Below are 27,326 nucleotides of genomic sequence, written 5' to 3' on the forward strand. Positions count from 1 at the left end.
CACTGTAGACGTCAAATTATTTATCAGACAATAAGAACTCGTTATTCGTACCTTCTTGTCTCGCATTCGTTGTACATCCTCTTCTGGAATGTCGCGATCTTTTAACAGAAACTCTCCAAGTTTGTCCATTTCTCAATGGCGTCAAAGCTTGGGCGTAATCTTTAATAACTCATGTGCACGGTTTAATAACTCGTGCACACGCTTTAATATCTCGTACGCACGCTTTAATAACTCGTGCGCACGCTTTAAATTATTTTTTCTATGTCCCTTCAACGCCGTGGTATCTTACAATTTAAAGTGGTTGTGTTTTGAAGATGTTGACGAAAACGCGATATTTGACATTTTGTGTGAAATTCATGAAACTCGATCAAACCTAAATTGACAAATTTTAATACGTTGTATGAATTCTTTATTTATTGCAAAGGAGTAAAGATATACTATTATACTATAAATTTCGTTAAAAACAAATCCGGGTGGGGTTTTTTTTTTTTTTCTTGATTATTTTAGTTTGGGACGACATATAGTCCAAAAAGGAAAAAAGTTTTAGAAATTTTAAAAAAGAACTATTGTTTCTTTTAATTTAAATTAAATTATTTGAAAAATTAAAAAAATAGGAGTGAAATTTTTTTTTTTTTGAAATAAAGTTATTGCCTTGACGCGAACGATAGTGAAGTGTGTGCAAGAGTCAGTTGAACTATAATTATTTCAGTTTGCATGTCGGTCTGAAAGAAAGAACAAACTAACTGTAAACTGAAATAAACAAAATAAAACATTATGTACAGATTAAAATGTCCCTGTTACACAAACAATCAACTCCGAGTGTCAACGTGCAGCAGTATTGTCCTGTAGTGCACAGGTAAATATTGTATTACAACCCTTCTCTGTAATGGTCTAGTCCGGCTCGGTCACAGACAGGACCCATATTATGGCCTCAGATTACAGGTATCTTCCCATTTTTGTTGTCCAAAATCCGGAAATTTGACCGCGCAAGTAGTCTGCTGTTTGACTGTGATTATTTCATGGCAGACAGCTATGAAGTGGCAACTGTTTGACTGAAGAGACAGGGGATAGCCATCTTCATAAAATACATGTAGTCAAGATTACTGATATCCACTACTAGCGCCCTCTATTGGAAGAAAATGTGTAACACCGATTATGTCCCTTACACGATGACATCGCTGACCAATCACAGCATCGGTAACATGTGACAATCTTGAAAGCAATATCAAAAATTAACCGCATAAACCTTTTTTTTAACATATCGTGACAGACATGACACGTTTCTACGGACGCTGACGCTGCCATCTTTGTTTACAATAACAAAGGAATCTATAAGGAGCGTTGCGATTCGTTGCAATCAGATCTCATTGCATCCAATGAAATTTAAGCATTTTGTGGCACGATTTCTTGACAACGTATCAAGGCTGAATACGAGGAACGAATATTAGCCTTGATTTATGAAGATGGGGGATAGCATGTAGTTTGTAAACATGTGTAACTTGTTGACATTGAAGACTTGTTTGTGGTAATTCCGGCCCATGCAAAAGTAGTGCTTTTTGTGTAAAATGGGTGTACTCTGGCCTGGTTTAGAGGGTGTGTCTGTTTAAACCAATATGCTGGTAGAAAGAGCTGGACAGCAGGGTTTGTCCTTTTCAGGGTATGTGTCCCCCATGCAGGCAAAGGTACATACAAAACTTCACGGGCCTGCTGATATTAATAAAAATGTTATAGCCACTAAGGCTAGGGCGCAGAGGGTAGGCATTGTCAGCCAAAAGATGAACATCATCACCACAAAAGCCATGTTTTGAATGCAGCATTTAAATTGCAATTTTCACATATGAAAGCATCATGGGTACAGCCTGGCCATCGGGCAACGATGTTAGTAAACTTCATGTCATGGGAACATATTCCTTGAACATTGATCGCATGATAAAACTTGCGGCATACATATGCGTCTTCATTATAAGATGGCATTTTTATTGGCACAAGACTTCCATCTAAACATCTGAAGACATTTGGAATCCTTTGTCCATTTTGATAAAAACCTTCCTTCATTACATCTTGAGCTTGACGATTTTTTGGAAATACAATTATTTGAGAAGATTTTTGTTCAAGTGCATTTGCCACTCGTGTCACAATTCTTGAAACTGATGGCTGGCTGATACCATACAAGTCTGCAGTCACTTGTTGGAAATTTCCCGTTGCAAAATATCTCAATGCACAAAGCAGTTGCAGTAGGGCGGGTATAGCTCGTGACCTTTGTGTTGGGTCACCAAGTCACCTTCAATCAAGTCTATCACTTGTAGAATAACATGTCGAGGCATTCGGAATCTTTTTAGCAGTTCTAGGTCATCGTACCTATCCAGTGGGTTAAAACGGTCGCGAAATATTCGCTGACGACGGATAGCTCGCCTATTTATCGCCTGCTGTATAATAAAAATTGCCGCCATTGTGTCCAAGATAAGTGCACGCAATCTGTTGCGGGAGGTCTAGAACCTGCCGCAAGTTTACGTGTACTTTACGGGTGCGCGTAGAATTGCGAGTGCTTCGTGAATAGGGCGTAAATCTTAAGTGGAGCTTACGACTGGCTTACATGGACGTAAACAGCTAAGTGTGCTTTGTGAATAAGGCCTCTGTATCGTAACTGAATCGTAGAGCGTCACGAATTGGACCATAATAATTTGCAAATTCCACGAATCCTCACGAATCCTAAATTTAACAATTCGTAGCGATTCGTGGGATTCGTGGTCTGTGTGGAATAGTAGCATAAGACTATAGGCCTATGTCAATTTAATGTTTGACATCCATTAGCCGTTGATTAATACTAGTAAATCAATGTGCTCTAGTGGTGTCGTCAGTGGCGTAGTCGGGGGGGGGGGGGGGGGGTGCAGGAAATTAAGGGTGATCAGTGGCGAACTCAATATTGTTTACTTGGCTGCCAGGTGCCCCCCCCCCCCCCCCTCCCCCCCCCCCCCTCCACCCAATACAAAATCCTGCCTACGCCACTGGGTTTCGTTAAACAAAACAATCACATTTTTTGTAAAAGTTCGAGACACTCGGTAAATCCGTAATCGTCCGAGGAGTGCCGAGTGTCGATCGGAATGGGAATTTCAATGTTACTAAAAATAAAACCTCAACAGGTGGCGCTTTGTAGCCAACCAGGAAGTTTGGCACAGCAAAGCAGGGATATAAATTTTTCGGGGATATTTTTGTTCAGTTTTAAATTTCTAAGCTGAGCCTGAACATAACAAAATGTTGAGTGTGTCAGTGTCACGGCTGTTGGCCGGGGTTTGTGGTCCACCGACCGGTAAGTAGAACATTGTCACTAGGTTATTTTTGTAATAAAGAGTAATGTTTTAATTAGCAGGGCTCGAAATTAATTTTTCAGAGTAAGAAGCAATATTTACGTCTTAGTTAAACATTTGTTTTGTTTAACGACACCACTGGTTTGTTAATCATCGGCTAATGGATGTCAAACATTTGGTAATTGTGACATATAATAAAAATAAAAATAATAAACGATATATCCAGGAATAATCAATAATAACGCACCTACGAACAAACAGTAAAATATACAGGTATAACTGAAAATAAATAATACAAATATTATTTACTTAAATGGTTGGTCCTTTGCTGTATATAACATACTCCGGGTTTAAGCTGTCGTTTGCCAAATCGCCAAAAGCGAATTAATATTGAACTTGGCGAAAATATTTCATTATCAAATCGCCAAAAAGCTAATTTGAAAATCCTGTTTCATTATCTTCCGCTATTTGTTTTTGAGGAGTATTTGTTAATATATTAAAATGCATTCAGGTTGGAAATAAGTTTAAAAGTCGGAAATAACTTCCAAGTAAACGTGTTATTTGTTATTTGTACATCTACTTTGTGCGTGCTTGTTTTGAGCCACATCCGTCGCATTCTGTAACCGGCTTTATTTTTGTCAATTGGAATAGCTCGCTCCTTTTTGCTTCCTCCATGTAACCGACATCACATGATTTCTTGCGTGCGGAAAAAGCTGACATATGTCTCGATTGACTCTTCATGGAATACCGCTTACCGGGTATATCATAAAGGATCGTTAAAATGCTGATTAAACTGTTTGATTCTATCTTTATTTTTGCTGAATATTTAACAATGTACTGTTAAATGTTACAACTCCTAGCAGTAGCAATAAACTGGGCGCAGTGAGCATTGGCAGACGTTTGCGATTTAGTTGCATGTAATATTTTTGATCGTTGCACATATATAATTAGCAATTTTATCAATGCATTTAAATGGTGCCAGTTAATATACATTTTAATATACAGAGCTGTTAGAAATGTTACAGAGTAGCCATGAAATGTACTTCACAATGTGGATTTTAAAACAGGGCAGAACTGATGGATACATTAAAGTAGTAACTGGGCATGGACATCTATATTCATTCAGAAATTATGGGTTAGAAATAAATTACTTTAAAAAGAGTCTTAATTTTGTCATCAGTTTTTTAATTGAAACCTGAATTTGGCTACAGATTTTTTGGTAAAATTAGCCAAATTGCTAATGTTTTAAGTTCAGCTTAAACACTGCATACTAATTGTTCTTAATATTTACTGCCAAATTCATTTGCCAAAGCAAGTTTTTAAACAGAACCCACTTTTGGGTTACTGCATAAAACGTAACAAATATTCGCACACTCCATTCTATTTACATTTTCGTCAATTTCCATCTCTGGACCCTTATATTTCGTATTAATTAGAGAAACCTGACTTTTCGCTGAGGAAAAAACAAATGATGTAAATCACTTGTCAAAATGTATTTCATTTTAGACATATTCTGTTAACGGACCAGGAAATATTTTAGTTTATCATAATGTTATAAATGTGATGTCACTGGTTCACTTGTTCTAGCTTGCAAGCTTTAGAAAAAATGTGACGTGCGAGACTATTGATAACTCTCTATGTAGTCATAGAGAGAAAACCCACAAAATTTTTCCATTTAATACAGTGTTCAAAATAAGCACTTGTCCGTTTGTCCTGACAAGTGAAAATCTATTAAAACAAGCAAAGTGTACCTTGGTGGTTGTCCTGTGGACAAGTGACAATGTTCAGTTCAGTTTCATTTAAAAAAAATTAAAACATTATCCTTGCATCATGTACTTGAACAAAACAAACCATTTATTTGGACAAGTGAAAATATTGACAGATTAGTAAATTTCTAGATGTATTTGTCCATTGCACTAATAAAAAATTCTGCTTATTTCTATAGTAGCGAGGGATCTTTTATATGCACCATCCTTCAGGCAGGGTAATTAACACATACCACATCCCTTATAACACAAGTCAGGAGTACTGGATGGAACAAGAAATGACATCCTACAGGATATTCAAAATTCAATATTATATAGTGCTCACCAAAAGTGTCCCCGACCGTGGTTGAGCTGCTCGTGCTCATGCACTTCCCATCACCCACCCGAACCCTTTTCCTCTCCTGACAAATGAGCCGGCCCAGACCGACCCATGCACTCATGACAGGCGTGCACTACAACAGCTTGCTCTGAATGTGCACGTTAAACCTATGATTTGACCTAACCTGCACTAATAAACATAGCACCAAAACCATCTGTGCCTGTTGCCAACCCCAGTCGGGCTGTGTGCACGTTAAACCTACTACTTGACCTATAACCAGCACTAATAAACATAGCACAAAAACCATCTGTGCCTGTTGCCAACCCCAGTCGGGCTGTGTGCACGTTAAACCTATGACTTGACCTATAACCAGCACTAATAAACATAGCACAAAAACCATCTGTGCCTGTTGCCAACCCCAGTCGGGCTGTGTGCACGTTAAACCTACTACTTGACCTATAACCAGCACTAATAAACATAGCACCAAAACCATCTGTGCCTGTTGCCAACCCCAGTCGGGCTGTGTGCACGTTAAACCTACTACTTGACCTATAACCAGCACTAATAAACATAGCACCAAAACCATCTGTGCCTGTTGCCAACCCCAGTCGGGCTGTGTGCACGTTAAACCTACTACTTGACCTATAACCAGCACTAATAAACATAGCACCAAAACCATCTGTGCCTGTTACCAACCCCAGTCGGGCTGTGTGCTTGTGCTCTAGCTCTTGCCAGAACTGGTGATCCCTTAATTCTTCCACTATCCCCAAAACCCTTTCCTGTCTCCTGGTCGGAAGAGCTAATGAAAGTATTGACACCTGCACCCCCAACGTGTATGCTACAACAGCTTGCTCTGACAGCCCTGGGGTGGGACGTAGCCCAGTGGTAAAGTGTTCGCTTGATGCGCGGTCGTCTAGGATCGATCCCCATCGGTGGACCCACTGGGCTATTTCTCGCTCCAGCCAGTGCTCCACAACTGGTGTAACAAAGAGTTACACCCTTGCACCACAGTGAGGTTACAGACTAAAACTCGACTCCATAACTGTTACTTCTCAATATGAGAAATGTATTTTGTGAGATTAGAAAAATCAGGATCACCAAAACCACTTTGAATTACGGAAATTGATCCACTAAACCCTAAAATCTAAGTAAAGTATGATTTCAGTTACAAAATGAAACGGCTATAATAGTATAAAAGATGCCTTTAGATTAGTGCTTAAAAACTACGGTATGCATGTCCCTTTAATATCTTGTTAGTAACACAATGCCACTGTTGATCGGCTATCCGAAACCTGGACTTTAGCTGGCAAGACCGGGTATTCCCCTTTACACTTGGTTAAATCTCTTTGACGTGTCAATATACAATTTGAAGGAGTGCTAGCTAGATCTCTGTATAAGTGTTTATATCTTTTGTTACCATTGACATCATGGGACATGCTTTATAGACACAGGATCTACATGCAAGTACAGAAATATTAAAAAAAACAACAACAACCCAAAAAAACCCCAACAAAACCAAACACCCAGAAATATTAAAATTCAAATAAATACATGTTTGGTAATGTATGATGATAATGATAATAAAAATAAAAATAATAATAAAGTAGGTAGGTACATGTACATAATTACATTGTGAAGTGTTTTTTTTTAACAAAACCAATATTGTTTAATTGAATCATTTTCTTGATAACAAGTTTAAAAAGATTAGGGTTGGCAGGCAAGTGTTAGGGCTTGCCATTTATACTCCAACCAGTATTTTGCATGTTACAATACTTTATATTTAGCCTTTAGTATAAGGATATAAATTGTGGCATGATCGACTGCATTCCTGGAGTAATAATAGGTTTGTTTATACACGTTCCTACAGGACTAATAATCATTCACGGTATGTTTTTATTTACACACACAAAAACACCATGTACACACACACACCATGTACACACACACACACACACCATGTACACACACACACACACCATGTACACACACACACACACACCATATACACACACACACACCATGTACACAGGCATAGGAAGGTGCCAAAAGGTGTGGGGTGGGGCACACACACATAAATACATGTATAAATATATAAAAACCATAGCTGCATGCAGCTACAAAGTGGAGGTGGGGGGAGGGGGGCGGGGTACTTGCTTCCTATGCCATTCAGTGACATGTATGTGTAGGTTCGAAGTACAAAATGTCATGCTTACATGTACAGCTACACATGTACATGTGTGTGTAGGTTCAAAGTACAAAATGTCATGCTTACATGTACAGCTACTTGTATATTAAGATAAACGTCACTTTTCTGGAATGTTCATGACTTGCGAAATCCAGGATTTAATTCAGAAAATGAGTCATTGAAGTGCATCCGGCTTCAGTCCTTTTAAAAAATCTTTTCTTAATATTGGTTACTGTAATTGTTATATATGTCTACATATATATCATATCATATCATATATAACATTATTATACCACAAATTAGATATATGTACTTGTATATAAATTATATCACTTTGATGTAAGGCCATGAATTCAAGGCTCCACAACCTTGACATGGTCAGAATGGACTTGGGGAAAATAAATATTAAAAAAAATAAAATAATAATAATATTGGTTAATTATCCAAACTGATGCACACATGTGAGTGCGTGCAATTTTAAAGATTCCATTGGGTCGATCCTCGTAGGTATATGTATGTAAAACTCTAATTAACAGCTACATTCATGATAGTGTGTGGTCATATCAAGTTTCTTCTCTCATCTGTGTTATCCAATTTTAAACCATGTATCAGTGATAGAAATAAGCAAACACATTTACTACATGTAGTTCCACCGGACAAATACATCTAGAAATCTTTTTGTCCGCCAATATTTTTACTTGTCCAAATAAACAGATTGTTTTATTAAACTACCAGGATGATGTTTGTGATTGCGTAAAATGAAACTGCACTGAAATATTTTTAACTGTCCGCTGGACAACCACCGAGGCACATTTTGCTTGTCCAAATAGATTTTCACTTGTCGGGACAAACGGACAAAGTGCTTATTTCGACAAGTGTTTATCGATGCCATGTTCATGCAAATAAAATGTTTTGAGTGCATCTTTAAAATTAAACATTTCTTTTTCTATCACTGCATGAGCTAATTAAATAGCCTTTAAAAGTAGCATGAATGAATTAATGAATGAATGAATGTTTAACGACACCCCAGTACGAAAAATACATCAGCTATTGGGTGTCAAACTATGGTAATGCAAACAAATAAAGTGATGATCAACATCAATATAAAAATTCAAGATTTAAATAAAAACACAGTGTAAACTTAGAACTGTGCAAAAATACAAATATCACAGATATATACTGACTTTTACTCAAAATTTCAATTATATCTTGAAAAAACCCCAAGGGGATTTGTGCTGTATTGGCCATTCTCAAAGAGAATATGTTACACCCCTGCACCACAGTGAGGTTATACAGCACACACAGGAGTCAAAAGTAGCATGCATATATATATATATATATATATATATATACAAACATACATGTATATAGTCTAGCAATTAAAGTTGTATGGTACTTTACATACAAATTTCTTCAGACACAGTCATGTAAGGTTCATATCACTTGCCTAGCTTGGGGGAATGCATGGGGACAGGGCACCCTCCAGTCATACACCTTCCACCATAACAGGAGTCAAACAATGTGATCCCCCCCCCCCCCCCAGTGTTTTTTTGGGTATGGCCTTATGAAATTGAATGCAGCCACAGTCAGCAGAGGGTAAGGGGGGCCTCCCCAACAAAGAAAATGGGTTACATTTAGGGCTAGAGTTAAGAAAATCATACAATAATGATAAGAATCATTAATTTTGTCAAAATGTTAACTTAAAAATAATAATTTGGGTATTGCGCCATACCCGTTTTACCCTCTGGCAGAAACCCTGCCCCCCCCCCCCCCCCCCCCCCCCCCGGCAATGTGTGAGGCTGACTAATTTGCTACACCAGAGAGGGGTGGATTAATCTAGATCAGTTGTCAGAGTCCTCGCCTGAGGTGCTTTGGTTGTACGGTTGAACCTCCCATGGTTTTTTTCCCATCACAACCAGTACCGGGGTTTCTACCAGAGGGTAAAATGGGTATGGTGCCATATATATATATATATATATATATATATATATATATATATATACATACATGTATATATATACCCAAATGTTTTTGAAGATTTTTTTTTTTTTAAGTCACTTTTGTCAAAATTAATTACTCTTATCATTACTGTATGATTTTCTTAACCCTAACCCTAAACATAATCCATTTTCTTTCTGGGGGAGCCCCCAATACCGCGTTGTCTGTGGTTGCATTCAGTACTATAGCTCCATTCCCAAAATGTTCTGTCTGGCAGAAACACTGAGTACCCCTGCATTACAGGAATACAGGCAAGGCTGTGATATTGCTACTAAAGGGTTTTTCCAAAGACTAAAAATCTTTGACATCCTGTAGCCATTGATTGATAATATCACAGCGGAGCAGGGGGGAATCTAGTTTTCAAAATTTTATGGGGGAGCATACCTCTGAATCCTCCTAGAAACTGCTTTATGCCCTTGATCTCAGTCAGCACCCCCCCCCCCCCCCCCATGTCTACTTGCTTCCACTGCGTGTACAATGTGGTCTAGTTGTGTTGTTAAACTAAACAATCTTGATCTATTTATTTCAGTTTATATATTTGTTGATTTAAATTTCTTTATTTAGGCCTAAATTTCTTTATTTAAATTTCTTTCTTTTCTTATTTATTAAATGTATTATTTATTTATTTTATTATTATCAATGTTTTTAAACCACAGAATTAAGAGGAAAAGTTAACAGCTGACTAAACTGTGAATACGATATATTTCTTCCTGTTAAAGGGACTTTTTTTTTTTTAAAGTTGACCTTTTGACAAAATTAATTACTCTTATCATTACTGTATGATTTTCTTAACCCTAAACATAATCCATTTCTTTCTGGGGGAGCCTCAAATACCCCCCTGTTGACTGTGGTTGCATTACCCAAGTTTCAACCTGTGAAAATTAACACTAAGTTTAATTAATACGTTATACTACAGGTACACGTATTATGTAGTAGCACAACCCACTGTTGATCCGCTACCTGAAACCTGGACTTTAGCTGGCAAGACTGGGTATTCCCCTTTACACTTTGATGTCACAATATATCTTTGTCAATATACAATTTGAAGGAGTGCTAGCTAGAGCTCTGTATAAGTGTTTATATCTTCTGTTACCATTGACATCATGGGACATGCTTATTGATACAGGATCAACAGGTGCAGAAATATTTATTATATTAAAAAAAAATTAAAATCCTAAAAAAAAAAAAAAAAACTCAACCAAAAAACCCAACACCCCCCCCCCCCCAAAAAAAAAAAATCCCACCCAGAAATATTAAAATTAAAATAAATATGTTTGGTAATGTATGATGATGATAATAATAATAATAATAATAATAAAAATAATAAAGTAGGTGTACATAATTACATTGTGAAGTGTTTTTGTGGGGTTTTTTTTTTAACAAAACCAATATTGTTCAATTGAATCATTTTCTTGATAACAAGTTTAAAAAGATTAGGGTTAGCAGACTAATGTTAGGGCTTGTCATTTATACTGCAACCAGTATTTTGCATGTTACAATACTTTATATTTAGCTTTTAGTATAAGGATAAAAATTGTGGCATGACTGCATTCCTGGAGTGATAATAGGTCTGTTTAAATACACGTTCCTACAGGACTAATAATCATTCACAGTATGTTTTTATTTATACACACACACAACACAAAACACACAAAAACACCATGTACACACAGACACAGACACACACACGCATGCACACGCACACAAAAACACACACACAGACACACACACCATGTACACACACACACATGCATGGGCATAGGAAGGTGCCAAGAGGTGTTGGGTGGGGCACACACACATATAAATACATGTATAAATATATAAAAACCATCGCTGCAGCTACGAAGTGGAGAGGGGGAGGGGGGGGGGGTACTTTTCAGTCCTTTAAAAAAAAAATAAAGATAAGATTTTTTAAAAATCTTAATTTGGCTAATTTTCCAAACTGATGCACACATGTAAGTGCGTGCTATTTTAAAGATTCCTACCATTTTTGTTTTAAATTATTATATTATCTGTTAGACTCGACAGATCAATAGACCAGTAAACTATATTTGCTATGAAGATTAAAGATTAAAGGGATATACAGTACCCTAGTTTTTAAACACTAATGTAAAGTCATACTTTACTTGGATTTTATGGTTAGATTATCAATTTCCATACATTCAAAGTGTTTTTGGTCATCCTGGTGGTTATAATATCACAAAATGTATTTCTCATATTTTTAAAAAGGCACATGCGTCTGAGAAGAAACAGTTATGGAGTCGAGTTTTCATCCAGTTTTAGAGGGTATTTCACCATTTCAAAGTCACAAACTAGTGTTTCACTCAATTGTAACTTTATCCAAATGTGTTACAGGTTTGTAGAGTAACTAAACTCAGTGTTATAGTTTTCATGGGTTGAAACTTGAAACTAGGGTATGTCCCTTTAACTACCCTACATGTAGTTCAAAAAATTGCATTATCATGCTACAGGGTCGAGACATATAGCCCAGTGGTAAAGTGCTTCCCTGTTGTGTGGCCATGGTGTGTGCTATCCTGTCAGTGGGATGATGCATGTAAAAGATTCCTTAAAATTGCCAAGCTTTAAATTCTGCCAGAAAATAATTTGCGGGTTCGTAATACAAATAGAACAGATCATAAGGACCCCTACTAGGTGGTTATGGGTTTGAAATATTTTGAAATTGGACACATTTCATGTATTATATAAAAAAAACAATAAACAGCAGTTCTCTTATCATTTGTCAAAAAACCAACAAAAAAACCCAACACAACAATATATATGTCTATATATATATATATATATATATATATATATATATATATATATGTGTGTGTATATATGTGTGTGTGTGTGTATATATATATATATATATATATATATATATATATATATATATACACACCACACACACACATATATATTTATATACACACACACACACACACACACACACACACACACACACACACACACACACACACACACACACACACACACACACACACACACACACACATACAGACATACATACATCAATACATACATACATAGATATATATATATATATATATATATATATATATATATACAGTGGACTCTTGTCTAAACCGGACTCACTTCGTACCGTCGAAATAGTCCAGTTTACATAAAGGACCGGTTTAGACAGAGTTTCACCCAGAGTTATGGTACTTGAATAATCGACAATGACATTTGATCCCATGTTTTGACTGCGGATTTGAATCAAATTCTTGTATTAATTTGACTTTAGTTTCTAACGGAATTTCGATACGTTGCTGTTTTTGGGGTCATTCCGCCATTATAAACAAAATAAGATAACACAAAATATACGAGCGATTCGCACCTATTTATACATGCATTAGGCTGACAAGTATAACTCACCGAATTCATAAGAGTGAAATCAGTTAGGTATCAACACACACACTAATATTAATCTGATTGATCTAACGACCTACCGCAATAAGAGTAAACTTCACACGTGTGCGATTACATTTTGTATTTGGCGTCCTGATTACTTAGCAATTGACGATCATTGTTCAACTAATTAAGCAGCCCGTCGTTCAGTCAAATCCCAATCCGGTGTAGACAGAGGTAATTAATGCATGAACGGTTCTTTCGTTCTTGTTTTTTTATCCGGAGTAGACAGAGTACGGATTAGGCAGAGATTTATATCTAAGAGATAAACGGTAGCTGGACGGGACTTTAGAAATGGACCGGTTTACGCAGAGATCCGGATTACACAGAATCCGGTTTAGACAGTCCACTGTGTGTGTATATATATATATATATATATATATATATATATATACAGTGTTCTAGCTAGCAGTAAGTCATCAAAACTCGCTCTGGGTGGGAACCGGTATATTTGTGAAGCCAATACCTACCATCCTTAATATGTCCAATGGGTTGACTACAACACCACCAAGACCAGTAAATTGTAATATGCTGTAGATCCAGAAATTAATCATATTAATGCGAAAAATGTGAATTAGTGTTATTCACATTAGTAATATGAAAAGGACGGGGACGTAACCCAATGATAAAGCCTTAAATTCGCTTGATGCGCAGTCGGTCTAGAATTAACCCATTGGGCTATTTCTCGTTCCAAAATTGGTCCATGACTGGTGTAGCTAGCACAGGCCATGGTATGTACTACCCTGTCTGTGGGATGATGCATATAAAAGATCCCTTGCTTCTAATTGAAAAGAGTAGCCCATAAAGTGGGGGCAGGACGAAGCCCAGTGGTAAAATATTCGCTTGACGTGCGGCTGGTCTGGGATCGATTCCCGTCAGTAGGACCATTGGGTTATTTCTCGCTCCAGCCAGTATACAGGCACAACAATCTTCCGCGGATCCGAGGAAATCCGCGGATTTGAAAGCCATGTAGGTCGTTTCTATGAATCGTCCAAATCCGAGGAGTTTTTTTGTGTGTGTGTGTGTAAGTACCTTTATTTTGTCACTCAGATGGTCTAAATAAATTTTTCTCAATATTTCTAATCTGCTTTCGTGCCGTGTTGGGTTACTTCACGCTTTAGATCTCCCCCCTCAGGGCCTTTGGCCGTGTACTGTCCGCTTTGCACACAGTTCGCAAAGTTTTCAGTGATTTCATCAAGTGTCATTGTCATGCCTGAGTATACCACGACTGGTATATCAAAGGCCATGGTATGTGTTATCCTCTGTGGAATGGTGCATATAAAAGATCCCTTGCTGCTAATCGAAAAGAGTAGCCAATGAAGTGGCAACAGCAGGTTTCCTCTCAATATCTGTGTGGTCCTTAATTAATTAACCATATGTCCGATGCCATATAACTGTACATAAAATGTGTTGAGTATGTCGTTGAATAAAATATTTCCTTGCTTCCTTCCTTCTTTCCCATAAAGTGGCGATAGCAGGTTTCCTCTCTCAATGTCTGTGTGATCCTTAACGTGTTTGACGCCATATATAACTGTAAATAACGTGTTGAGTGTTGTTAAATAAAACATTTCTTTCTAATAATGTAACACATTTATTTCAGTGTTTTGTCTATATATGTCCGACGTTATTAAAAGAAAATAAACACAGATTATAATTATAATATATTTATAAAACACAGCTAAAAAACGATTGTAGGCGAGACATAAAAAAAAAAAAGACTGCAAAATGGTATTTCAGAGCCTCTAGATTTTAACATTCCGGGGGGGGGGGGCATGCCCCCAGACCCTCTAGTGAATTACGCCTTCCATGCTCATTCGTACCAAGAATTCATCGGCCCCATCCCCCCAAAAAAAAATCCTACCTACGGTTTAGAATAGTCTTTGAATAAGTAGGACCTCTAGGTAAGACATATTTTAAAGCTTAGTGGAATTACAATATAACAGATAATCGTATGCCAATCTGTCTCTTGGACTGGGATCAATCTGTGTTGGTGGACACATTTCTCGTTCCAGCCAGTGCACCATGCAAGACTGATATAGTAAAGGCTGTGGTACATGTACTAGTATGTGCTAGTTATCCTGTCTATGAAATGGTGCATATAAAAGATCCTTTAATTGCTACAAATGGAAAACTGTAGCGTTTTTCCTCTCTAAGCTACATGTATATATATATATGTCAAAATTATCAAATGTTTGACATCCAATAGCCGATGCATGATTAACAAATCAGTGTGCTCTAGTGGTGTTGTTCAACAAAACAAACAAACTTGGTCCTTACCGGCAACTGTTTGGTGGTTTTAGCAGGTATATTTTTATTTCACATGCTATCCTACATGTACATGTACAATGTAGGTCTAAAAAATTGACCGCTTTTTGCTCTCTTTTATTTTGCAGGCTGCTAGCTGTTTCAAGCCCTGTATTTGAATTATGATATTATACAGTATATACATGTATACTATAGCTCCCCATATTTTAAATTAGCAGAGCATTTATTCACTCAATCAATTTTTTTTTATCGTGGCGATGTTTTTCTGTTGGGATTCCCTTTTGATAATTTGGTTTATTCATGTCTACTTTTCCAGTTAGTTACCCTCCCCACCCCCCCCCCCCCCCCCCCCCCCCCCCCCCCCAAAAAAAACAAAAAAAAACAGGAAAGAAACAAAATACATCCTGGATTAACCACTGAAACTAAACAGTGTCATTAAACAGAATTTATAGGGTTTCCTGGATAAATTATTGCAGTAACTGTTGTGTTGTAAATCGTAGCTGGAAGTAATTTGACCGACTTTAAAAAAGACCAACGTACAGGTTCTTTGTCATGTACTATGTTTGTGGCAAAGTGAATCATGATTTAACTGGTATATAAACTGGATCCTCTGTAAAACTGAATTCCAACAAAACCATCCAGCGGTAACTTAATTAATTAATAGCACTCACTTGATGCATGGTCAGTCTAGGATCAATCCCCATTGGTGCATGGCCCATTGGCTATTTCTTGTTCAAGCCAATCAATGTGCTCTAGTGATGTCGAGAAACAAAACACTCTTCTTAACTAGTATATAAAACCGGACCTTCGATCTGTAGGTCATTTTATGTCATTTTGTTCATTCTAAATTCCTAGTATATATAAGGAAGAAAATGTTATATTTAACGATGCACTCAACAATACGATACGATAAGGCTTTTACCTGCATGCTCATATACAACGAAGGTTTTGAGCATGTCCGCCCCTGGGTTCGGCCTCTGGAGGCCAGACGCCCAACCTGGGGCAGAAATTATGTGGGACAATTTTGACTTTACTCTAAAAGGGCAGTGGATTTTAAAATTTATTTGCGTATTAACCAAAATAAAATATATAATATCAGGGCCCTCAATAGTTTAAGAAGTAGCAGGCTACAACAGTGATGATACCAGGGGGCAAAGCTGGGGGTCTGGGGGCCCTCCCCGAGAAACATTTGAAAATTCGAACCTCTGAGATGCATTCTCATGGCCTCTGTTAGCGCAAATCAAGACAAATAAACAACTATTTTGGCACCTTGTTTGGATTCCTTTTGTAGGAGACTTTATTAAAGTAGAGAAAGCACCTTTTTTTTTACCATCAAAGAAAAGTAGGCGGCGGCAAAAGCTGTTTCAGGCGGCGATTTGCCGCCGGAGACCGGGTACTTTTGAGGGCTCTGTAATATAATATAAAATTTTGGTGCATTTTAAGTCGGGCAGTTCTAAATAAAATAAAATAAATACAGAACTCTTAAAATTAGCCCTAGGAAATGGCAGGGAGGTTCTTTACCAGGAGGTTGGGCACCCCCCACAGGAAGTTATATTTAGTGGATAGGGGAAAGGAATGGAGAGGAGAGGACATCCATCATATTGGGAACTTCAGTGTGGCCAGAGCATGGGGAGGCCCTGAAGGGGTGAGGGGCAGGCTCCCGGACAGACCTAACTCCCCCTACGGCCGAAACCGCCTACGCCCTCAGTGTTTCTGCCAGAAAGAAAATTTTGGGTATGGCACTATGGAATTGAATGCAACCACAGTCAACCGTGTATGGGGAGGCTCCCCCACAAAGAAAATGAGTTACATTTAGGTTTAATGTCAAGAAAATCATACAATAATGATAAGAGTCATTAATTTTGTCAAAATGTTAACTTAAAAAAATTAAAATTTGGGTATGGCGCCATACCCGTTTTACCCTCTGGCAGAAACCCTGGCCCTACAGCACCTAACCTATTTCTAGTGGAATAAACCCAGAGCCCTCCCAGCCATGCAACCCAACCGTCTTGCCCACTATTCTCGATGTCTCTGATGTTAACAGTCCAGCGGAGAGGCCACTAGGAGAGTGTCCCGAAATATATGTCATCCACTGGTGTATGGAAGGAAGAACAGGAAGAAAGTGTTTTATTTAACGACGCACTCAACACATTTTATTTACGGTTATATGGCATCAGACATATGGTTAAATATCACACAGATTTTGAGAGGAAACCCGCTGTCGCCACTACATGGGCTACTCTTCCGATTAGCAGCAAGGGATCTTTATTTGCGCTTCCCACAGGCAGGATAGCACAAACCATGGCCTTTGTTGAACCAGTTATGGATCACTGGTCAGTGCAAGTGGTTTACACTTACACATTGAGCCTTGTGGAGCACTCACTCAGGGTTTGGAGTCGGTATCTGGATTAAAAATCCCATGCCTTGACTGGGATCCGAACCCAGTACCTATCAGCCTGTAGACCGATGGCCTGTCACAACGCCACCGAGGCCGGTAATTGAAGTAGGAAGTTTGCATCTGATGATCCTGAAGTCCAGAGGCGCCTCTCCGTTGACCAAGAGAAACAGAACGTTACATCATTCAACAGACACTGTCACCACTTTAATATATAAAAACTAGAGGGTGCAGCCATGGAGTCGGCTAATACACAGCGATATACGGTAGTAACACGTTGCAACCAATAGCATAGGAGCAGCGCACCACCCTATCGAATTAAAAAAAAACAAATTCTTTTCAAATAAGTTAAAAACCTGTATAAAATAAAGTAAAACAAATTAAAAAGAGCACGCTTGTAACCTATCAATTTAAAAAAAATACAACACCAAATAAGAATTAAGAAATATTATATACAATATATTTGGGTCGGTGAGTAGAGGGCTGTTACTGCCAGATAACAATCCCCCCATATCAAACCAAAGCAAAATACATTCATCCATCCACATACATAACACATCAACATCAAATATTAAAAGAAGTATTGATTACATCAATATCTATAAGGTTAAAAGGAAATATCAATAATTTCAATATTATTATTTTATTTACAATCTTTAAAAAGATTAAAATCAGAGCTGGTACATTAAATTAAAAATGAATATATTATTTAATTCAAATTCCAAAGCCTGCCAGGCGCGACATTGCAATCAGACGACAGTATTGGAGACCGGACCACAGGGACAAGGCAACATCCTTCCAACTCCTTCGGGAGTTGAGGGAATCAGTATAAACACATAGAAATATAGAGATAGTTACCAAGCCCTTCAGTGACATAGTATTAAATATGCAGCCCCCTCACAAAGTTCCATGGGCGGCCATTTTTGCACCAATCTAACAATGCCTAAGCAATTATGGCTGACCAAGAAACGGAGAGAGGTCACTGCTTTATAATTAAATATTAACTTTAGTTTGATAGACAAAGGCGACTAACAACCTGTCTATTACTAATTTATTATCCTTAGAGGGATTTAACAAATTAAAAGCATTAAATTCTAATTTATTTTTGTTAAAATAATTTACCAGTTTCAGTCTACTTTTGGCATGTTTAGTACAGTCAATCAAAAAGTGATTTACTTCCTAATTTTAAATTTAAAATCATTTAAAGCCAATTTTTTTAAGAGACCCATTCGAAGTCTTGCAATAATTTTAGTTACTTTTACGTTAAAAGAGACTGGTCCAGGTGTAGTCGCCTTTGGTTTAATATAAGCATGCCACACTCTGGTCCTGTGGTCCCACTCTGTTTGCCACAGGTGTCCAAAGTGTGGTTCAGCTATAGAATTTATTTCATTAAAATTATGTTCAACTAGTACACCGACAGTGAGTTCCTGCAAGCTCTTTTTGGCATTTAAATTGGCTAACTCATTGCCAGCTATTCCAATATGTGCCGGAACCCACTCCATGATGAGTTCAATCCCTTTAGTAACCATATTATTATAAATTTTATATATATTTTTTGATAATTTCCGTCTGACACTATGGGCTCCATTAATTGCCTGCAGGGCACTATAAAGCTGTCGGAGAAGATGACATATCTATTAGGGCTATTATTTTTGTAATATCTTTCTATCCACTTCACGGAATACAGTATGGCCATTAACTCAGAGGTATAAACCGAAATATTATCAGAGATGCACTCAACACATTTTATTTACGGTTATATGGCGTCGGACATATATATGGTTAAAGACCTCACAGAAATAGAGAGGAAATTTGATATTGCCAGTTCATGGGCTACTCTATTCGATTAGCTGCAAGGGATCTTTTGTCATGGTGCACTGGCTGGAACAAGATATAACCCACCAGCTGGCACTCTGCCGGGGATCGATCCCAGACCGACCGTGCAACAAGCTAAATGTACGTGCCGCCCAATCTTGTGTATAAATACACAATGCAATTAATTTAAAAACATGCCATTTTACGATATGAAAGATACTATATATACTTTATTATTATTGTTATTTTTTTTACCATATTTAAAGAAAAATATCTTCTGGACCTCAATTAGTTTTATATTGAGTATATGGTACTTCCATAATATATATAATAATTTTTTAATATAATATTAATAATTTGAGTTATGTTGTATGTTATGAGGTATACACATGCATGTATGACTTCTCTGTTTTAGAATATTCACTGGAAAGTACTAGTGGCATAACTGGCATATATATATAATTAAAGAGGGATATATGACTTTTAAAGGAGGCTTATGACTTTTTCTTTATATAATATATATACATGTATACATGTATATATATATATATATGTATATATAGTAATAGAAACAAAAAAAATTCACTTGTCTGCCGGGCAAGTATACCACAAAATCTACTTGTCCAGCAATATTTCTACTTTAAATTTGAACCCCTTTTACCTTTTCTTTTAAACCAACTTGCTTATATTACTCTTCACTTCAGATTGCATGTAATTTTGTGACAAATTGTAGAATGTTTTACAGTCGAGATAGTTTCAGGGTGAAACACAAGTCATAAAAATGTGTATTTTTGTTTAGGATGCAATGAAAACCAGTTAAATTGTCCTCGAGCACATTCCATTCAGGACACGTCACTGCCATGGTTTTCAACCTTCAGCTCAAGGCCTGGAAATAAATGATTGGTGGTGCTTGAAGAAATGACCTGTTATAAATGAAAATGTGCAATCATCAAATGTTAAAATAATGTTATTGTTGTCCTTTAATTATTATTCATGTACTGTTACTTATACTGGTAGGCCCTACGTACAAGTATACATGATTTAGTGAATCTCCTCTCAACAGTAGCCTAAACCCATATGCAATTTATAAGCATTTAGCTGGGGACGTGGGGGTGCGTTTTCATCATCAACAAGTTAAGAATTAAATAGTCGAAAAAAATAATATTGTTTACTTGTCCGCCAGATAACCACTACGGTAAATTATGCTTGTCCGAGTAAATTTTCACTTGTCAGGACAAACAAACAGTGCTTATTTCGAGCCCTGATAGATATATATAGTATATACAGTCAAACCTGTCCTAGTGGCTACCTGTATTCAGTGGTCACCTGCCTTAATCAGATTCCAAATCGCTAAAATACCTGTATTAAGTGACAGTAAATGTTTACTATTATATAAAAGGGATATTTAACAATAGCGATAAGGTGAGTGCAGAAAATAACCGATCTTAATACACACCTTCAGGAATACTAGTACCCATTTAGTTCCGACATCTCTACTGTGTATCAACTAAGAAAGTATGACTATGGAAATTAGCATCTAACTGCCTCTGGGCAGGCTACGCCTGACATTTGTAGATTCACTTACTATGACAATACACTGCATGAAGTAGGAATTAAGTAATTAAATGGAAAGAGAAAACAAACTGGTTGACAACGGTTAATTTAATATATTCCAGTTGCAGTTTTTCCAGAAGGAGGCGACATGTCAAAAGTTTATTTATAGTAAACTGTGAAGCACACATCCATTAATTAGCAGTAAAGACGCTAAAACAAGAAACAACAACATAAAGACTTTATGTCGCAACCTGTAATCAACACCCACCTGTCTTAAGTGGCCACTTTATCTACTCCCTAGCTTGTGTGACCGCTTAAGACAGGTTTGATTGTATATAGATATATATATATATATATATACACATATATATTTATAAACAAGTCTATTTTAATTCAAACATTGATGTGTGTTGTTAATATTTTTCTTTTTATCTTAGATTTTACCAGAGAGATGAAAATGCTGTCTAAAAATGAAATAGTGGAAAAACAAGAATTTGAAAATAAAGAGAAGAATCTACACATTGTAACAGATTGTGACCCAAAAGAAATGATCAAGTATTTTACCGAACCCAGTTCTCATTTGGCAACCATTGCATCAGAAATCAACTCAGCTTCCAGACAGAAAACCACATTTAAAGAAAGCATTTGTAAACCAGAACCAGTTTCTTCAGAAACCATCTGTAAACCAGATCCAGTTTGTACCAAAACCAGTTGTAAACCAGATCCAGTTTGTACCAAAACCAGTTGTAAACCAGATCTCGCTTCTAATGAAATGAGTTTTAAAGTGGCTGAAGATTCAGCAGAAGTTCAGTGTAAACCAGTTTTGGATTCTACCGAAACCACTTGCAAACCAGAAGCGGATGCTACAGGGAGTATCTCTAAACCAAATGCAGTGTTGTCAGAAATCAGACATAATTCGGATTCAGAATCAGTCCATCCTAAACCACCTGCAGATTCTACTGATAAGGGATATGAAACTGAGACGGATTCTACAAAGGAAACTTGTAAAAGTGAAATCATGAGAAATAAATTGGCAGGAAGACAACCAACTGCATTCATGACCAATTTGAAGCAGAAGGATTTCAGTCATGCTGAACAAGAAGTATTAGAAGACAAAGTGAAAAATAAATCCGAAGTTGTCTCCTATGGAGTGAAGTGGCAAATGGTGAGAGAGACAGATTGGCACAACATCTGCCGTATTGCAGATTTGAAGCTGAGTGAGGAGCATAAACTTAAGACCATCCGTGAGCCCAATGGAGATGGAGAGTTAACCGAAATACTGATGAAGAAGTTAGAAAGACAATTGCTACAGTGTCACCTGTCAGTAAGTTTGGCTTACTTCTTTGTCACAATATCAGGGCACAATAGTTCACGAGAACCGTTGTTCTGTTCGCGTGTCGGTTACGCAACTTTAAAATCGCAAGAACCGCCAATCGGTTATGTTGTGAACAATTACATTCTAAAATTAAAAGCACCAAATACCAGTAATGAAAGGGAACTATATTCACGTAACTGAACAATCAGTTACCTATAATTAAAATACACCTGTGACATCACAGTATTGTCTCAACACTCCCATTATTTTTCAGTAATGGAGAGATGATTCCATAACTCCATTACTAAGAGTAATATACACATGTAGATAAAATATAGATAGACACAAAGTCATTATTTATTGGTGTATTTTATGTAGGGGAATATTCTCATAATTCTCCATTCCTGAAAAATAATAGGACTTGGCCCTGAGATTTATTGATTAAAAAGAGCAGGTAATTCAAGGTTAGGAACATATCAGTGAATTAACATAGAAATGTTTGATATAGTACTAAATTTGGTACACTAAATTACTGTCTATTGTTATTATGTAAGAACTGAACAAACATGTTCCTTTCGGTTCTCTTCGTTGGAAATTTGGTTCATAAAAATGGACCAACCACCGCTTGGCTCCAGGTCAGACTAGTCTCGATAAACCACTAGGGCAATTCCACGGTAACTGACGCAACATTCAGACATTTTTTAATGTCTTGATTTTTTTTTTTTTTTTTTTCAAGTATTCAATAAAATTCTTAAGAGTGTTTTTGGTTGAAATAAATATGCTGTGACAAAGTCATATCAAAAGAAAATTTCATTGCATACCATCTCAGCACAACTACAATCACAAATGAAGTGTGGGTAACTGACGCAACCAAAAAAGTAACTTGCATTTGAAATGTCTTTGAACTTGCCAAAATTCTCTGAATCTGAAGCATCAAGTTTTCAGGTATATATAGAAATGTGTAGTGCACAGGTAATATATGATCACTAGAACAAGAGAACTAAGTTTTATAAAAGGATTTTTTTTTATTAACTTTTTTTTAATGGGTAACTAACGTAACACTAAAAGTAAGTGACACAACATTTGCGAATCATAAAAACTAATAAGAACCCCCCATTTCCCAACCCTATCCCTGCTCAAAACAAATTATTATTATTATTTTAATATGCATATATACATGCATTTGTCATGATGAATTTTACTTGTAGAATGAAAGAAATTGCATTTTAGGACATCAGGTTCTCACAATGTTTACCCCCCACCCCTCCCAAGTAACTTAGGCAGTTGCACCCTCAATGCCAGCCAGTCTAAACGTCTACTCCCTTCAAAATTTTCTGCGCACATGCCTCAACAATGAGACAACAGCTTACGTTAATTTTTACATGTACATCTTGATTGGAAGTGTATAATGGGGTTTTTTGTGCAATTTCCAAGTACACTGTATATAGGGTATATACTGCATTTACTTTCTTATGACATTATCAAATGACTGAACTGATCAAATGTTTCGTAAGAAATTGATGGGAATATGACAGATATTGTAAATAACCCATATTCTTTCTTTAATTTTTTTTTTAATTCTCAGCATGCTTTCCTGTCTCATTTTTTTTCTTGTTAGATTTCACTTTAGCTTGCTCCATTTTTCACTATTCTCTGTTTCTTTCCCTCTCCAACCTCTTTCTGTCTTCATTCAAATGTGCTTGATTCTTGTTCATTTTCTAGGTTTCTGTCTTGGGAGGTATTCTACTAAAACATCAGCAACATGGGATATTTTCAGGAGTATTATATTTATAACCAATTTATCAAATGAAAGGACATTTGCTATTTAGAACTATTAAAGGGGCAATCTCATAGTTGCATAATACATTACCAAAAATTATTATTATTTTATTTATCTTTTGAAATGTAAACATTATTCTGGAATTATATTACATGCCCATAAAATATTACAATCAAATAACTTCATTTACATGTAAAAAAGAATAATATCATTACAAAATTCATTTCAGGTGACCAACAGTTAATTGCGTGAAATCACATTTTGAATTTGAGTTGCAATTCCATAATGACAAAGGATTGGCTGTTTTGTTGAATAATTGATGCAAACGTTTTATTTACTTTACAATTTTAGCCAAGAATTACTCATGGGAAACCGCTGTGGCAGTACGGTGTAATGTTGATTTTTTTTCTGAGTTAATTATGAAAGATTATGTATGAAATAACCTAATGTGTAGTTATTTATCATAAGTGAATGTAAAAATGGCAAAATATGTCACTTGCCACTACATGTATGAAATTGCTATTCTAAATTTGTGTTACCGGTAATTATTATTGAACATTATAGATACTGTTTACAATAAACGGTGCTGTACATATATTAATCTAAGCTAATGAAACAGTGTCTACCTCTGACATCAGTACAATACATCTAATGAAACAAATGATATGTGCATCTGATGTTAAAAGCTATATAATATATATATCTTGAAATATAAGGGTATATGCATTGATGCTTATGAAACTGATACATGTATCTATTTAAAAACAGTGTTAACTGAGTCATGATTATTTTATTTTAAATAGTGAAATAGACATTTTTAGATTAACTTCTAAGGAGTGACAGTATTTGCAGTTCTTGAAAACTATTTTTTTTTCTTTATAGTTTTACACAGATGTGATAATACAGAAATTATAAAACTTAAGGTCAAGACAATTCTGAAACTTATTGTTAATTTTTTTATAGTCCTCACTCTAGTTTGGGAATTAACACATTTCACTATCTTACATTATGCCTCCAAGAAATATAACAATGGAAAATAATGTATGTGTTATTGTGTTGCGTCAGTTACTGACTGGGGGAGTTAAGTCAGTTACCAATAAATTTTAATTCTTGGTGTGCCCACTTAGATTATTATGTTGCCATGTTGTGTAACCATGGAACAACTATGAGAATATAAAAACAAAAAATATATGGTAGCACTGTATAGGAGGGCAATATTAAAATTAAGCTTCAAAAGGTAACTGACGCAACGCGGTCATGCTATAAGTTCAAGTTTTTATTCATAAAAATCTATTCCAAATTAATTAATTTGTGTTGTTTGGGAATTACCATTAAGATCTTAGAAACAAAATGCAATACTTACCTTTGTCATGTTCATCCGATTTTAATGACATTTTTGAAAAACAAATTCAGTGCAATTTGGGTTCTATTCTTAGGTGGAAATAGCACAAATTAAAGATGGCTGCCAGGTCACATGACACAGTTTTGAATTAAAACCTGAGTATTTTATGGTTTATTGATTATTAACAAATAATTCTATGTGAAAAATAAAGGCATAACAGGAAAAAAAAAATTCACTCCAGAGGTATCATTTTTTGTGGAATTGCCCACTATGTTTTGAACATGTACGGATTCGAATGTATGCTATGCTTTTGAAGCCAGTTTAAACTGAAGCTTGATAACCAGACTATTTTTTTTTTTTTTTTTTTAATTCTGTAACGTTTTACTCACTGATTATTCAATTTGATAAATTTGTGGAAATATTTCACGCGAATCCAAATAGATTCTGATGCTTTATGCTTACCCGAATCCTAGCGCGAATCAGATTCAGAGATTCGCATGGATTTTTAGCCCTGTTCTATCACTGTTGTGTTTGTTTTAGCGTGGAGGCGGAGAGAAGAGAACCGGACAGGTAAATGATGAACCTGATGGCTGGCTGTCTGGTCCAGACGATCCATCACTCCTTCAGCCACAGGAAACCAGCTTCAACACAGCCACCTCTAGACAGAGTCCTTACATCCAGCCACCAGACACCAGCTTCAGCACAGCCACCTCTAGACAGAGTACTGCAGCACATCATCAGTCCTTTAGACAGCAGCCTACTGAAGTACAACAGCTGTGGAGTCATCATGCATTTGGCAACAACTACAACATAAGCAGTTCTGTCAATGAGGCAGCACTCGAGTTAAACACCGCTAGATTGAACCAGCAGGTGTCTTCTGTGTTCTCCAATACAAGTCTTCACGGGGTGCAAGGTTTCCCCCCGTATGCCACAAACGGACATGCAGGATACCAGAATACTGGATATCAAAATGGTGGATACGTGTACCAGCAGCTTGGTGGATCAGGTCCAAGTCTATACCAGAATCCGTCCTCCAGCATGAACGCCACCTTTCCTCCAGATTCTTTTACTCCTGTTCCTTCTGGACAATCACCTGCATCATCTTCCATGATGTGGGATGACCTAGCAACTGATTGTGAGCCTGTGCCTCAGACAGTACAACCTTCACAGCTGCCTCATTATCCTGGCATGAATACAGATGCAAACATTGGTTGCCGTGTAGACGAGGAATCATACCCTGTGATGCAGATGTCTCCTGGTTCAGGGCCAAGCGATAATCAAATGACGAGGAGACTGAGTATTGAGAGTATAAAGCGACAACTGGAGGAGAACCCCTGTGAAGAGATGTATGGCTCTCTAAAGGATGTTTGGCAGAGGGAACAAGATGGAGGCGCTGGACAAGTTCAGAACGGATCATGGCTGAACAGCCCACAGGATCACGATGAGGATGGTGACACGTATGTTTTGCTTAAAGTCACAGACCCCAGTTTTTAAACACTACGACATATTTTTCACTATTAATTAAAGTTCCATGAAGTGACGACAGCGGCTTTCCTCTCCCAATATCTGTGTGGTCATTAACCATATGTACGATGCCATATAACCATAAATAAAATGTGTTGAGTGCGTCATTATATAAACATTTCCTTATTTATTTCCTATTAATTAAAGCAGTTTTTGATAATTAATCAGGGCTTCTAGATTATGGTACCCTCCCTCGCATAGAGCCAGTGCTCCACAACTGATGTAACAAAGGCTGTGGTATGTACTATCCTGTCTGTGGGATGGTGCATGTAAAAGATCCCTTGCTGCTAATCGAAAATGGTAGCTCATGAAGTGGCGACAGCATGTTTCC

General features: G+C 36.8%; 1 protein-coding gene across 1 annotated transcript in view; it reads left to right on the forward strand.

Annotated features, from left to right (window-relative positions):
- Window positions 1-3,171: 3,171 nt before the first annotated feature.
- The window catches only part of LOC121385735, a 49,919-nt gene continuing 25,764 nt past the window's right edge, over window positions 3,172-27,326 (forward strand). Inside the window, exons 1-3 of the mRNA XM_041516504.1 lie at window positions 3,172-3,307; window positions 21,472-22,358; window positions 26,012-26,928. Coding sequence (XP_041372438.1) covers window positions 3,253-3,307; window positions 21,472-22,358; window positions 26,012-26,928 — 1,859 coding nt within the window. The 5' untranslated portion in view covers window positions 3,172-3,252. The remainder of the gene's footprint in view (window positions 3,308-21,471; window positions 22,359-26,011; window positions 26,929-27,326) is intronic.

The sequence above is a fragment of the Gigantopelta aegis genome, chromosome 12 (assembly GCF_016097555.1).
Source record: "Gigantopelta aegis isolate Gae_Host chromosome 12, Gae_host_genome, whole genome shotgun sequence".
NCBI lineage: Eukaryota > Metazoa > Mollusca > Gastropoda > Neomphalida > Peltospiridae > Gigantopelta > Gigantopelta aegis.